Source organism: Alnus glutinosa, chromosome 3 (genome assembly GCF_958979055.1).
Source record: "Alnus glutinosa chromosome 3, dhAlnGlut1.1, whole genome shotgun sequence".
Lineage (NCBI taxonomy): Eukaryota > Viridiplantae > Streptophyta > Magnoliopsida > Fagales > Betulaceae > Alnus > Alnus glutinosa.
This window is the reverse complement of record NC_084888.1, coordinates 21,869,144-21,885,719: the sequence shown is the minus strand read 5'-3', so window position 1 is coordinate 21,885,719 and position 16,576 is coordinate 21,869,144. Positions and strand designations below refer to the sequence as shown.

Genomic DNA, 16,576 nt, shown 5'->3' with positions numbered 1-16,576 from the left:
CATAATTCATTAAGATCTATTCTTACCCCCAAAGTACAGTCTCCAAAGGTTTACATGAGTAATTTGACCCATCTTCTACAATGGTATTTTTTTTTTTTTGATAAGTAAAATATATTGAAAAGGCGCAAATGGGGCGCAACCCATAGTACACAGGACGTATACAAGAAGCCCCTAATTTAAAGAAAAAAGAGAACACCTATCTATAAAATCAAAATAAGAACATTCATGCATAAACTGAATTTTTTCTCTCCACATAAACAACGTTATGTGGAGAGCTTCTACAATGGTATTGAGAAAGCTTCTACAAACTATTTCTAGATTTGGAATGAACAGGGTAGTAATTCAGATTCTGGGTTTGGAGAGTGGACATATGAAAACAAACATCACTTAGAAGGGAGCCAGACATCATGGCTTTTTTTGTGAAAAAAATATAAACCATGCCAAAATCCGTTTTGCTGGAGTATTCATCTTTTTAATGCTTTTTAGAAGTTAATAAGATCAGCCCATGTTTTCATAACGGCGAATCTAAATGCATATTTAGCTTTTAATATCCAGAAAAGGGATGGTACATCCAGGGAGATATGCAGGTGTAATTCTGGGGCCAACTAAGAGGAATTGTAGGTTCTTCTCAAGCTTCAACATTAATACCCACCGAAATTAGATTTTTTTTTTTAAGTAATTCAATATCACTTAAAAGCACAGTGGTGCGCAACCTTAGTATACAAGAAATATACAAGAGAACCCCCTTATCAAGAAAAAAAAAATGAACAAAAGTTAAAAAAATCTGCAAAACTAGAAACAAGCAAGCTATGATGTGATGATATCCAAGTGTTGACCATAATACTTCGTAGCTCATCACCAAAATCTCTATATCTTCAAAGCTCCGAGCATTCCGCTCTCTCCAAAGGCACCACATTAAACACAATGGAGCCAACATCCATATAACCATAATATTACCACACCCTATCTAACCTCCCCAACTCATCAACAAATCTCTAACCCTTCCAAGCATAACCCAATCAACACCAAACAAATTAAGGATATAGCTTCATAACTCTTTTGCTACTTCACAACGAATCAGCAGGTGATCAATGGACTCTCCACTCTTCTTACACATGCAATACCACTCCACCACCACAATATTCCTCTTTCTCAAATTATCCAATGTCAATATTTTCCCTAATGCCACTGTCCACACAAAAAAAAAACTAATTTTGAAGGAGCTTTGACTCTGCAATTACTCTTCCAAGGAAAAGCGACATTAGAACTAGTTAACACTTGATAATACGACTTCACTTCAAACTTGCTCCTTTTGGAAATGACTCCAACAAATTCTATTCACATCTTGCTGTCTTACTCTGAAAGAACACAACCTCTAGCAGGAATTTGAGAGTTTATCAAATTTGAAAGCTAACCCCCACAAAAGTACACTTTTCTGTTCTGGAACTTCCCAGGTTGTGAGCAATGAGATTGCTAGCCGCTTGCAGATAAGGGAGGGTAAACTACATGTCCGATACCTTGGTGTTCCCCTTATTTCTACCAGACTGAGCGCTTCTGATTATTCTGACTTGTTGGATAAAATTGTTGGCAGAATTGACTCTTGGCTTTCAAAGAAGCTCTCCTTTGTTGGGCAGCTTCAGCTTATTTCTTTTGTCTTGTACAACATTCATGTATATTGGAGTAGCATTTTTATTCTGCCAAAGAAAATAATCAAAGCTATTGAACAGAAATTTAGTAGCTTTCTATGTAATGGAAAGGTTGAGGGTGTTGCTAAGGCAAAAGGTGTCTTAGAAGATACTTTGTAATCCAAAGAAAGAAGGGGGCTTGGGACTTTAAAAACTTGTTGATTGGAACCATGCCTCTATGATGAGACACATTTGGAGTCTTTTTGTGAAATTGGGGTCCCTTTCGGTTGCTTGGGTGAAGGAAAATCTGTTGAGAGGAAAAAGTTTCTGGCAGATCAGTATTCCTCAAGCGTGTACTTGAAATTGGCCCAAAATTTTAAAGCTGAGATCAGAAGCAAAAAAAAAAAAATCTAAATAAATAAACAAAATTGCAGGTTGAGGTGCGGGATGGAAGGGATATTCACCTTTCGTTTGACCATTGGCATCCACATGGCAGGTTATTTGAAAAATATGGTTACAGAGTGGTTTTTTAAGCTAGGAGTAAGCTTGATGCTAAATTCTCCTCTGTTATTATTGATGAGTCATGACCACTGGAATTGGCCACCAGCTAGATCTGAGGAGCTGGTTTACATTCAAAGTAGTCTTGTTAATGTGGAAATTGGGGAACAAGATTAACCGAAATGGGCGATTTCTAAGGAGGGTAGATATTCAAGCTCAGCCACATGGGACGCTCTAAGGGAAAAACAGGAATTGGTGGACTGTTATCAGCTGATCTGGTTCCCTCTTGCCATTCCTAAGCATTCTTTTCTCTCTTGGCTTTACATAAAAAATGCTCTGGTTACTGGTGAGAAAATGCTGTAAAGGGGATTTAAAGGGGAGAGACAAGTTGTGTGTTTTGTAGGAATGGTGTTAAAGATAGAAACTACATGTTTTTCCAATGTGGTTTCAGCAAACGTTTGTGGAGAATTTTGATGGACAAATGTAATGTTGTTGATCCTCCTGTTTTTTGGGATGATGTTATTGCAATGGGGTTGCAGTTTTGGAGGAAGAAAAATCTGCTCGCTTATGTGTGCAGATTAATATCTGGTGCAACCATTTATCATTATGGAGAAATAGAAACGAAATTCGGCATGGTGGCCTTCCTAGGACTGAAGAACAGATTTTGCAGAAAATCCAGTTTGAAGTGCGTGCTCAGGTCTTAGATAGAGGGATGTTTAAAAGAACTCCAGGTAATATAGAGATTTGCTGCAAATGGGGATTTCATATGTCACATTGTTGTTATAAGTTATTCATCAAAAAAGAAAAAAGAATACAACCTCTCAAAGAAAGAAATGACCACCTCTACCTCCCAATCCTATACTGGTCCAGTAAAAATTGCATTCCAATGAATTTTCTAATCTTAAAACTGCATATTATGGATGTTTTTGCAGAATTTCATGCTCGAGGCAAGTTTGAAAAGAGTTTGAATGCTACCTTTGTCTCTTTGATTCCTAAGAAGACTGGTGCCATGGATGTCAGAGACTTTCGCCCTATTAGTTTGGTGGGGGGGATTTACAAGATTATTTCAAAGGTTCTAGCCAACAGATTTAAGTCCGTTGTGGGCAAGATTATCTCCAACACTCAGAATGTGTTTATTGGAGGTCGACAAATATTAGACTCTGTGCTTATTGCAAATGAATGTGTGGATAGTCATATTCGATCGGGGGAACCTGGACTCCTGTGTAAGTTAGATTTGGAGAAGGATAAGATCATGTGAACTGGGATTTCTTGCTCTATTTGCTACAAAGATGTGGTTTGGGGGGAAAATGGAGGGATTGGATACGTTTTTGTATTTCCACGGTGAGATTCTCTATTCTTGTAAATGGAACCCCATTGGGTTTCTTTAGTAGCTCTCGTGCATTGCGACAAGGAGATCCTCTTTCTCCGTTGTTGTTTGTGGTGGTTATGGAGGCTTTGAGTCGGATGTTGATTGCCGCATTGGATAAGGGTAATTTGACAGGGTTCTCAGTGGGTTCCAGAGATTCTGAGGCCTTAGTTGTGAACCACCTGCTGTTCGCTGATGATACTTTGATTTTTTGTGGTGCTCAAGAAGAACAAATTCGACATCTGAGATGTATCTTCTTATGCTTCGAGGCAGCTTCTAGTTTGAGAATTAATTTAGGAAAATCAGAAATTGTTCCAATTGGTGGAGTAAAGGATGTCGAAAGGTTGGCTAATCTTCTTGGATGTAGGGTTGCCTCTTTGCCTATGACTTACTTGGGTTTGCCGTTGGGTGCTTCTTACAAGTCCAACTCTATTTGGAATGGTGTTATTGAAAAAATGGAAAGGAGGTTGGCGGGTTGGAAGCAGATGTACTTGTCGAAGGGTGCCCGGTTGACTCTTATTAACAGTACGCTCTCCAACATTCCCACTTATTACTTATCTTTGTTTCCTATTCCAGTGAGGGTGGCTAATCGTCTTGATAAAATTCAAAAGGATTTTCTTTGGGGAGGCATTGGTGACGAGAAAAAATTCCATATAGTGAATTGAAACAAGATTTGTACACCTTTGTATGCAGGTGGGTTGGGAGTTCACAATCTCATCCAGTTCAATCGAGCGCTCTTGGGTAAATGGTTATAGCGTTTGGTGATTGATGCCAAATTTCAGAGTCTAAAGGGTGGGTGGTGCTCGAAAGAGGTTTCGGGTTCTTTTGGAGTGGGTGTATGGAAACATATAAGGAGGTGGGAGAAATTCCGCAATTTTATTCGTTTTGAAGTGGGGAGTGGATCTAATATTAGTTTTTGGCAAGACTGGTGGTGTGGGGATAGTTCCTTGAAGCAATGCTTTCCAGCTCTTTTTTGTATAGTAAGGAACAAAGACGCGTTGGTGGCGGATAATTTGGTGGTCCATAATGGTGTAATGCAGTGGAATGTTCTTTTCACGCAACAAATCCAGGATTGGGAGATGGATATGTTCCTTTCTTTCTTCGACCGATTATATTCCACTTCGACTCGTCATGGAGAGGGAGGCAGATTAGTGTGGAATCCCTCTAAAAAATGTTTATTTGAGATGAGATCCTTCTACAAAGAGCTCATTAGGAAAGATGGCCCATCTCTTCCATTTTTTCCTTGGAAGAATATTTTGCGTGTTAAGGCTCCAACAAGGGTGGCTTTCTTCGTATGGTCAGCAGCTTTGGGCAAAATATTGACGCATGATAACTTGCGTAAGAGGAATGTAATAGTAATGGAGTGGTGTTGTTTATGCAAAAAGAGTGGAGAGTCTATTGATCACTTGTTGCTTCACTACGGGGTCGCCCGGGCTCTTTGGAGCTACGTTCTTATTTTATTTGGAGTTGAGTGGGTTATGCCACGAATGGTGTTGGAGTTATTGAATAGTTGGGGGGCGGCAATTGGGAGTGGTCATGCTAAAGAGGCTTGGCGGTTAGCTCCTCTATGCTTGCTGTGGTGTATTTAGGGGCAAAATGCTCGCCTGTTTGAAGATGTAGAGACACCTATGGTGGAGTTAGGGAAGCGGTTGCTCAATACTTTATATTTTTGGATAGCGCCACATCATAGTTTGAGTGTCTTTAATTTTGTAGATTTTTTAAATTTATTTTCGGTTCGACCCTTTTAGGAGCTCTCTTGTATACTTCCTGTGTATAAGGGTTGCGCCCCTTTGCGCTTTTCAATAAATTGCTATTACTTATCAAAAAAAAATATATATTATCCACCACCAACGCATCCTTACTACGTGCAATACTTAACAATTCCAGATAAGATATCTTCAATGGTATATCCCCACACCACACATCATGCTAAAAACTTACCCTTGACCCATCACACACCTCCTATCTAACAAAATGTGAAAACGCTTCACACCCACTTTCAAGAAATTTCCAAACTCCAACTCCAAATGGCCATGTTACCTCCTTAGAGCACCAACCTCCCATTAAACTATCATATTTAGTTTCTATTACCAATCTCCATAAAGCCTCTTTCTCTGTAGCATACCGTCACAACCATTTTCTCAAAAGAGCTCGATTAAACTGAATCAAATTTCTTACCCCAAACCACCAAATTTCATCAGAGTACAAACTCTCTACCATTTCACTAAATAAAATTTAAACTCATCCCCAATTCTACCCCATAAAAAATCCCTATAAAGTTTTCTCAAATGTATTAGCCACAACCACTGGAATAGGAAAAGGACACAGATAATAAGTAGCTAAATTGGAAAGCACACTCCTGATCAGAGTCAATAGAGCTTTTTCCATCAAGCCAACCAAAGTTCTATTTTTTCAATAATACTATTCCAAATAGATACAGCCTTACAATCAAATACTTCATCGGCAAAGAAGATACTCTACAACCAAGAATACAAGCCAACCCTTCTACATCACCACTCTACCTGTAGGACCAATTTTTTATTTTGCAAAATTAATCTTCAATGCCGGAACAGCTTCAAAACATAATAATAAAGGTTACCTATATGGCTCTCTATCATCAATGTCTGATAAAGGTTACATATATGTCTCACCCTCAATGTTATTGTCATTTGTTCTTCATATACCAGATTTTGCAGCCAATTTATTGTCCATTGCTTGTATTACGCGTGAGTTAAATTGTAGAGTCATCTCTATTATGATTACTTTTTTTCAAGACCTAGTCACCGGGAGGGTAATCGGCAATGGTAGCCTAAGAGATACTCTGTACTATTTGGATTGTCAGCCCACACAAGCTCGGCTCCCACAAGCTTATCACACCGTTTGGACTGGGGACTCTGCCAAAAAAATTTGGCTTTCACATCAGCGGTTAGGGCATCCTTCTTTTCTGTTATTTCCCTCCTTATTTTTGCATAATCCTATTTCTAAGTTTCAATGTGAAACTACTTGCTAAACGTCATTGGGTGACATTCTCACCCTAGTATAACCAAGAGCAATGTGCCTTTTGTTCTGGTTAAATGTTTGGGGTATCTGGCCAACGGTGGTTTATATACTTTATTGTTGATTCCTCTCGAACCACTTGGTTCTATTTTGTTAAAAGATAAAAAGTGAGGTGTCTTCTGTTTCTTAGATATTTCTTCGAGTGATCCAGATCCAATTTAATGCCTCTATCAAACTTGTTCATTCTGATAATGGAGGTGAGTATCTCTCTAGTAGTCTCGGTACCTTTTTTTTGCGAACATTGTATTATTCAATCAAACCACTTGTGTTGATACAACCCTGCAAAATGGAGTCGTTGAGCGGAAAAATCAACATCTTCTTGAGGTAACTAGGTCCTTAATGATTGATATGGATGTCCCTAAATCTTATGGGAGCAATGCCTTACTCAATGCAACATATCTCATCAATAGAATGCCCTTAAGTGTCTTAGATTTTAAAACACCTCTTAAAGTATTGTCCTGGATCCCAGTTTGAATCTAGTTCAGCCTGAGACAATTTTGGTGGCTGTATCTGGGGTGGATCTGGGTCTGTTGACTTCCCGGGGCTTTGAAGTTCAACAGGTCTTCATCGGTGGGTGCGCTTCTGATCCAGCGGACAATTCCCTTCCCTCCATGTTGTCTGCGTCGGAGGCCGTTGCTCAACTTTCATAGGAGCTCAAGAATCCAGTTGTTTCACGTTTCTTCTTTCTCCCCTTGCCGACACCAGAGGTGTTGTCTTAGGTGTCTCTAAATGCTTCTCATAGGTCTAAGGGGATTTCTCCGGCACCAATAAGCTCTGTTGCTGGCTTTGGTTCTTTCGGTACCTCTCCTCCTTTGCAAAGTTATTCCGGTGGTGCTTGTTTGGCCCCTCAGTTCAGACCTGAGGTGTCTTCTTAGCCCATTTTTGCCCCTTCATAGGTTTCTCCTTCAAGGGTAGCTTAGTTGAGAGAGAGGCTTTGTTCTTCTTATTCTGTGTCTCTAATATCTAAGCCTTTCCAGAAGTACTACCGAAAGGCAAGGGAAGGAAGATCAATGCATTTGGAAAAGGATTTATTTGCAAAGTCTATAGCAGCAATGAGGTTGCCTGTCAGGTTTTCAGCCGAGGAAGCAGTTGTAGTGCTTCCAATGATGGATTCTGCGAGAGTGGCTGATTCCGTGAAGGATATTTTTAAGCCATCTAATTCGAATAAGGGTTTCTTTCTGCGGGGGTTTCTCAACCCGAGCTCGGCTGTGAAAGTTTCTACTCCTCATACCTCGCTTTTAGAGTCAGTCGATTCGTCATCGACTATGGATGTTAGGGAAGCTAGGGTGGTGGGGATTCCGTCCCCCTTGAGTGATTGCGTCACTCCTACCATTGGAAAGGATGATGATTTCAGGGTGAATGGTTTGTCCCAATCTCAAAAGTGGTCAGTAGGTTTTGGTCCGTCTAGGGAGGTGGTTATATGGAAGCAGGGAGATTAGATTTGGAATGGGGAGGATGGAGATTCCCCTTAGCCTTTGGGTGTTCTTCCTCCCAACATGGCATTGAATTGGGAAGTGGATAGTGTTGAGGACGAAGATCCGTCCTTCGCGATTCTGGATGCCTTTGAAGAGGACTTTCTTTGGGAAGTTAAGGTTGTGCGCCCGAAGACCAAAGGCAGGAAGGAGATTTTGAATTTGGTAACCTCCATCAACTACAGTGATGCAAGCGCGTCCACTCGACATATGAAAGGAAAGGCTCGCGTGATGTAGCGGGGAATGCTTCTTGAGGGTTCGGGTTTGAGGGAATTTGGTTTTTAAAGGTTTGTTGGGTTTCTTTCTTTTTGTGGGCTGCTTTTGTTGTTAATGTGTACTTAGGGACGTTTTTCCTTTTTTTAATAAAACTTTAGTACTTATTAAAAAAAAAAGGTATTGTCTCCACATTTATCTAGTTCTAAAGGTGTCTCTCCAAAGGTGTTGGCTGTGTCTGTTTCGTTTACATCCATGGTTCGACTCAAGGTAAATTAGATCCTCATGCTCTCAAATGTGTTTTCGTGGGTTATTCCCTTACTCAGAATGGGTATAAATGTTATCATCCTCCTCGAAAGCGTTTTGTCTCGATGGAGGTTACCATTTTTGAGTCACAACCATATTTACCATCCACCCAAACTTCTCTTAAAGTGAAGAGTTTGAGTGAAAAGAAGTTAGCTGACAGTAGCTCTTTACATGTCCCTGCTCCTATGCCAATGCATGACAAACAGCATCTACTTGCTGATGCATCTGGAAGCAGTTGCATTTGAAGTCTGCACCAGGGAAAGGGTTGTTTTTTGCTTGACATCATTATCTAAAAGTAGAAGGTTATACAGATGCAGAATAGGCTAGGTCAATCATAGATCGAAGATCTACTTCGGGATACTGCACTCTTGTGGGAGGAAATCTACTTACCTAGGATGGTACAAAACAATCATTGGTTGGTAGATCTAGTGGAGAAGCTGAACTCCGAGCCATGGCCCATGGGATATGTGAGTTATTATCATTGAAGATTATACTGAAAGAACTTGGATATAATTGCAAGGAGGCTATGAGCCCATATTGCAACAATAAGGCCGCAATTAATATTGTTCATAATCCAGTCCAGCATGATCAAACTATACACATTGAAATTGATAAACATTTTATAAAGGAAAAATTGCGTGCAAGGTTGATTTGTATACCTTATGTGAAGACATGGGAGCAACTTGTGGATACTTTAACAAAGGAAGAGGCCAATAATGTTCTTCATTCAACATTGTGCAAGTTAGACATGCGAGATATCTTCGCCTCAACTTGAGGGGGAGTGTTGAAGATATGCAGGTGCTACGATTTGATTATGATTTGATTTCCTTGCCATACATGTTCTCATTTATTGTAATTCCATATTAGAGTGTGTTGCTTCTCTATATAAACAAGTGTAGATGTATCATTGAGGTATTGAGAAATAATAAGAATTCTTCCTTCTTATCATTCATCATAATTAGCAATCAGAACGGAATCCAAAACTTTTCTACCGCTGATTATTAGAACACCTCTCGCACAAGACTCAAAGTCCCAGCAGGAGTCTTGTGCGGCTCAATCTGTGGAGGTGTCCAACCGGGACTCTACTAAGAAGTCATCTACTTCTATCCAAAAGCCGAGACATGTTATAGAGTCCTAATGCAATAGTATCATAGCTAGATAAAGATTTCTAGTGTTATAGTTTGAATGTATTTAGAGGTAGAAACCGGTTGCTAGACTAGAGTTAGTATTTAACTTAAACTCTGTAATGAAACTCTATATATGATCAATGAATGCTCGGTAAAGAGCAAGGTTTCAGCTTCCATAATTTCTATGTTCTATCATGGTATAAGAGCCATCTCAAAGACACACGTCTTGAGTTATGGCTCATTCTGATTCCGAATCCGGTGCTTCTGCCAGTTCGGTGGCTTCCATAGCCACTCAACCTCATCTCCCACCTCCCCAACCGCAACCGGTTGTCTTTACCATACCCAACATGAATCCGAATCTTCATATCAAACTCACCAAAGGAAACTTTATGGCGTGGAAAACATAGACTCTCGCCTACATCAAAGGACAGTACGCCTACGGCTTTCTTGACGGTTCATCTCAGCCTCCGCCTCAAACGATTCCGAATCCTTCAACTGATGCTGGAGCGCCTGCCACAATTGTCAACCCAGAATTTCTTGCGTGGAACCAGCGTGATCAGATGATACTCAGCATCCTTATATCCACATTAACCAAACCCTACATGGTTCATGTAGTTGGCAGCGTCTCCTCGGCAGCTCTCTGGTCCACTCTGCTTTCCATGTTTGCATCTCAAGCCCGTGCTAGAGTCATGCAAATATATTTTCAGCTTGCCACAGTAAAGAAAGGTAGCAGCTCCATTACAGAATACTTCCAAACCATCAAGACTCTTAGTGACACTCTCGTTGCCGCCGGACAACCTCTCAATGACTTTGAGAGCGTCTCTTTTCTCCTCAAGGTCTTGGCTCCGAATATGACCCATTTGTGACCTCTGTCACCACCAAGGTTGATCCCTTATCCATAGATGAACTTTATGGTCATCTACTGGCTCACGAGATGCGCCTGGACCAGCAGACCTCTGCCCTTGATCTTCCTCGGGCTGCTACAAATTTTACAAATCGCTCCTTCCCACCTCGAGGCAGGGGCTACCGTGGCCGTGGAGGACGACCCTTCAACCGTGGTCGTGGCTATTTTCCCAACAATCGTGGCCGTGGCTCCTATTTTTCTCCTGATGCTGCTACCGGTTCCCGTCCTACCTGCCAAATTTGAGGGAAAATCGGCCATACTGTCTTTCGTTGCTACCATCGACAGGAGTCTATTCCAGATCAGCAACCTCCCCCTTCTCCACAGGCCTACTACTCAACACCAGCCCTACTAGCGGAGGATGTTTGGTATCTGGACACCGGTGCTACACATCATGTCACTAACGAGCTACAGCACCTCAACTTATCTCGTGAGGAATATCACGGCCAGGATCAGATCCGAGTAGGGGATGGAACAGGTTTGCCTATTTCTCATGTTGGTTCTGCATCATTCATCTTTTCTCGGCGTAAATTTATCCTTAACCAACTCCTTCGTGTTCCATCCATCTCTAAAAATCTTCTTTCAGTTCAAAAATTTGCCTTTGACAACTCTGTATTTTTTGACTTTCACTCATCTTATTTCTTGATTAAGGACATTCAAACCAGGCCATCCTCCACCAAGGGCAAACTAAAGATGGTCTCTATCCCCTTCTTCCGTCAACCAGTTCTTCGTCAATAAAACAAGCCTTTGTCGGTGAACGCACTTCTACAGCTTCATGGCACAAGCGCTTGGGTCATCCTGCCTTTCGCACAGTTCAGCATGTTCTTTCAACCTTCCAGTTTCTTCAAATAAGGCTTCCTCCCCTTGCTCTGCATGTGCACAAGCCAAGGGTCATCAGCAGCCATTTAGTTCTTCTAGTGCTTCAATTTGTAGTCCTTTACAATTAATTTACTCCGATGTATGGGGACCTTCACCAACATTATCAATAAACGGAAGTCGGTTTTATGTGTCATTCATTGATGCCTTTAGTTGTTTTACTTGGGTTTTTCCTCTACAAGCCAAATCAGATGTCATGTATGTCTTCCTTAAGTTCCAAGTTATGGTTGAACGGCTCTTAAACACAAAAATAATCAGTGTGCAATCGGACTGGGGGGGTGAATATCGTAATCTTCACTCTTATTTTCAATCTCAAGGCATCACGCATCGTATTTCTTGCCCTCATACACACCAACAGCAAGGGTGTGCCGAACACAAGCATGGACACTTAATTAACACCACTCTAGCCCTAGTGGCCGAGAGTTCTCTCCCTCAAAAATTCTGGGAAGATGCTTGCCTTACCTCCTGTTATCTCATCAACTGAATGCCAACTCCAATGCTCAATAATCAGTCCCCCTTTGAAAAATTATTTCATCAAGTTCCTGATTACAAGTTTCTTAAAGTTTTTGGGTGCGCGTGTTTTCCAAATCTCAGGCCTTACAACACTCATAAATTCTCCCAACGCTCCAAAGAATGCGTTTTTCTTGGATACAGTCAACATCACAAAGGCTATAAATGCCTTCACACAGAATCTGGCCGAGTGTACATCTCTCGGGATGTCATCTTCCATGAATCCCGATTTCCTTATGCTTCTCAAGGTTCTGCAACTCCTCCTAATTCCACTCTTGTTCAAGCTCCTATTTTCCCTCCTATTCTTTTACCTCCACCCACTCCATCTCCACCACAACCTCCTGCACCACCACCTTCTTCTTCCAATTCCTCTTCTTCCAATTCTGCAGAACCACACGGCTCTTGTTCCAGTTCCTATGAGGAAACTCCTCCTGCCCGAATACATCCCATGCATACTAGGTCTATGAACAATATCGTTCAGCCTAGACAGCTCACAGATGGCACTGTCCGATATCCTGCTCCTCGGGGTTTATTAACACAGCATGCCTCAGCCACTCAGGAACCAACCTGTTTCTCAAATGCTGTGAGTATTCCAGAATGGAGAAATGCAATGCAACTTGAGTTTAATGCTCTTCTCCATAACCAGACATGGTCCCTTGTACCTACACACGGCTCCCAAAATCCAGTAGGATGCAAATGGGTGTTCAAACTGAAAAGAAAAGCCGATGGTTCCATTGAGAGACACAAAGCTCGGCTGGTAGCCAAAGGATTCCATCAACAAGCAAGTGTAGACTATGGAGAAACTTATAGTCCAGTTGTTAAGCCCACTACGATCCGTATAGTGCTTTCCCTTGCATATTCTGCTAGATGGTCAATGAAACAGATTGATATACAAAATGCTTTTCTTCATGGTCTTTTGTCCGAGGATGTTCATATGGTTCAGCCACCGGGATTTACCAATCCTAACTTTCCTCATCATGTGTGCAAGCTTCACAAGGCAATATATGGCCTCAAACAGGCGCCTAGAGCCTGGTTTTCCAGGTTAAGTAACAAGTTCATCCAACTTGGTTTTGTCGGGTCCAAGGCCGACTCGTCTCTTTTTCTTTACAAAACACAGTCAAGTCACCGTATTTCTGCTTATTTACGTTAATGACATCATCATCACAGCTTCGGATCCAGCTGCCATCCCGGATTTACTTCACCTCCTTAATGTTGACTTTGCTGTTAAAGATTTGGGTGATTTACATTATTTTCTTGGTGTTGAAGTTCTCAAACTGAACTCAGGTCTTCTTCTCTCTTAAAGGCGCCATATTATGGATCTTTTAAAGAAGGCAAACATGCATGAAGCAAAGCCTATTGCTTCTCCAATGGCTTCCTCGTCCGTCCTCTCTGCCTTTTCAGGGGATCCAATGGAAGATCCGTCTCTCTATCGCAGTACAGTCGGCTCCCTACAATATCTATCTCTCACAAGACCAGACTTAAGCTTTGCTGTAAACCGCGTGTGCCAATTCATGCATCGACCACTTAAACCACATTGGCAGGCCGTTAAAAGAATTCTCAGATACTTGCAGTATACACTGTCTCATGGGCTCCTTCTTCATCGCTCATCTTCCAATGTTCTTCAAGCTTACTCGGATGCTAATTGGGCTGGATGTCCAGACGATCGTCATTCCACCGGTGCATATTGTGTTTTTCTTGGTTCAAACTTGGTATCTTGGAGCTCCCGCAAACAATCCACTGTCTCTCAGTCCTCTACAGAAGCAGAGTATAAGGTTGTTGCAAACACCACAGCTGAACTCTTATGGATCCAGGCACTCCTTCAAGAACTTGGTGTTCGGACCTCCTCTCCCCCAACTCTTTGGTGTGATAATATTGGTGCCACCTACAAGTCTGTTAATCTGGTATTCCATGCTCGTACCAAGCATGTGGAAATTGATTTCCACTTTGTCCGAGATCGCGTTGCTGATAAGTCCTTGGTGGTTCGGTTTGTTCCTAGCTCAAATCAGCTTGCCAATGTCCTTACAAAACCCCTTGTTTCGGCCAAGTTTCAACAACTCTGTTTCAAGCTCAGCGTGCGATCTCCCCCGTTGAACTTGCGGGAGGGTATTAGAACACCTCTCGCACAAGACTCAAAGTCCCAGCAGGAGTCTTGTGCGGCTCAATCTGTGGAGGTGTCCAACCGGGACTCTACTAAGAAGTCCTCTACTTCTATCCAAAAGCCGAGACATGTTATAGAGTCCTAATGCAATAGTATCATAGCTAGATAAAGATTTCGAGTGTTATAGTTTGAATGTATTTAGAGGTAGAAACCGGTTGCTAGACTAGAGTTAGTATTTAACTTAAACTCTGTAATGAAACTCTATATATGATCAATGAATGCTCGGTAAAGAGTAAGGTTTCAGCTTCCAAAATTTCTATGTTCTATCACCGATGAACACTTTGTGAATTAGAAATTATATTTCCCAACACCGATTTTAGCCTTTCTACTAAGACCTTGGAAATAATTTTATAAACACCACCCACTAAACTAATCGGACAGAAGTCCTTAATGTCTACAACACCTGTCTTCTTTGAGATAAGAGAAACAAGGGTTGCATTAAAACTCTTCTCAAACTTTTGTTGACTATGAAACTCCTTAAAAACTGCCAGGATGTCCTCTTTCAATACCTCCCAACACTTCTGAAAAAAAGCCATAGAGAAACCATCCCAACACTTCAGGACATTCGACAAAATACCCACCAAAATTAGTAGAGACCACATATACAAGAGGGGCTCCTAGCAAAATTTTCTAGCAAGAAATATGCATGTAAATTAACATATTGAGCAAAGGATCATTTCTTCATATATATATTTTTCCTAAACAAATTGATCCTCTCAAACAATAGCTTCTATCAAAATCAAAGGTATCCATTGAAAGGGCCAACTCAGAATTCATGAAGAATGTAGGATATTTTGCTTTTGAGAAACCGTCCACACAAAAACGTTAAGATTACAACCTCTTTGTAAGCCCTCTCCAGATTCTGTAACAACAAAAAAGAGGGTAGCTAACCTTAGGCACAAAAACATTGCCAATGGTATTCTGTGCAATTCCCTCAACAAGTAGAGAGGATAGCACTGGATGCAACTGCCAAGAGTCACCAAGTGGATTTATCCTCTTTCTCCCAACATATGCCTCTACTACAGTCATCTGCAATGCAAAAAAAAAAATAACTAGAAGTAAACAACCATTTAAACCTCAACAATTGAAGGTTTTTTTAACAATTGGCTAAAACATTTGCAAACAGCACAAAAGTAGGAGAAAAAAATCTAAATATCTGCCCATAATATATTTCAAAAAGAAACATAAAAGATTAGTAGAGAAACTATGAGGTTAGAAGAAATTCAATGGTCAACACTAACTGCTTTTGGTCCCAAATTTTTTGGGTTGCTTTTAAGTAGGGCTGGCAAAACGGGTACCCGACACGACCCGTTAAGACCCGCGACCCGTTTAAGCTAGACCCAAACACGACCCGTTTATGTTAACGGGTCGGGGCTCCAGACACGACACGGCTATTTCACGGGTCACCCGACACGACCCGTGAAACCCGTTTAACATAACGTTTTAACAGAAATAAAGAGGATCCATACGCAAATGAATGAATGATTGAAGAAGAAAGCAAGAGAGTTTAGAGACTTAGCAGTCGTACACATTTTCGGATGTAGTGGAAGAATAACAGAAGCCAATCTGATGCAGTGGCTCAAGAGAAATAAGCAGAAGAAGCAGATCTGATGGAGTACTGTCTCTGGTCAAGAAATGTGAAAAAAACTTTCACAAGCTCCCGAAAGGCCGAAACGTTCCGGCTCCGATGATGGAGAGATCTGGGTTCTATACGCGGGATTACACGGCTCAAGGTCTGAATGTTGCTTTGAAAGCAAAAATGAGAAGAAGAGGACGTGCAAATGAGGAAGAATCTGGAAGATGGAAGATTGAAGATTGGGAAGACAAATGATATTGATGTCAAGTTAATAGAAAAGATGGTGCACGTGGCTCAAGAGGGTTGCTTTGATTGTAGTGTAACTGTGTCTCCAATGCCTCAGAAAATTTGAGTCAATTGTTTTTCCATTTTGCCCTTCTCTACCTAATCACTGAAAACGTCTGAAAAGTTGGGGATAAGGGTAAAATAGAAAAAATAAATTTGACTCAATTTGTCTGAGGCTTTGGAGACGTTGGGAGACGTGGCTTGATGGACTGAGGTGACATGCCATGCCGCAATGCACAGTGGCTGCAGGACACCATGAACTCATGAAGTCGCTTGCATTAACCGATGCCACACTAACCTTATTTATAATAGTGATATCAAAAGGTTTTTTGGCCGGTGATCTAGAAATTATATTTCCGATGTACCATTTAGGAACTAGGAAGTAAAGCTGTGGGAGTCAGTGGGAGTTGTTTCATTGTTTGTCCTTTTCTACATTTTTTTTTTTTTTTTTTGGATAGATGTCCTTTTCTACATTAAAATTGTGCAGAGATTTCCAGTCTTTTTTCTCCTTTAACATTTTCAAGTCATTTTGTCCGTTAGTGAAGGTATTTTCCAACCGCCTCCGATCTCTATTTTCTTCTTCTTCTTTTTTTTCACTCGATGTAG

At 41.1% G+C, this 16,576-nt stretch overlaps 1 protein-coding gene across 3 annotated transcripts in view; it reads right to left on the bottom strand.

Moving 5' to 3' along the window:
• LOC133863539 (calcium-transporting ATPase 9, plasma membrane-type) overlaps positions 1 to 16,576 on the bottom strand; it is a 93,749-nt gene that overhangs the window by 36,754 nt on the left and 40,419 nt on the right. For all 3 annotated transcript variants that reach the window (XM_062299518.1, XM_062299517.1, XM_062299519.1), the window contains one exon: positions 15,001 to 15,138. In XM_062299518.1, the coding sequence (XP_062155502.1) occupies positions 15,001 to 15,138 (138 nt within the window). The remainder of the gene's footprint in view (positions 1 to 15,000; positions 15,139 to 16,576) is intronic.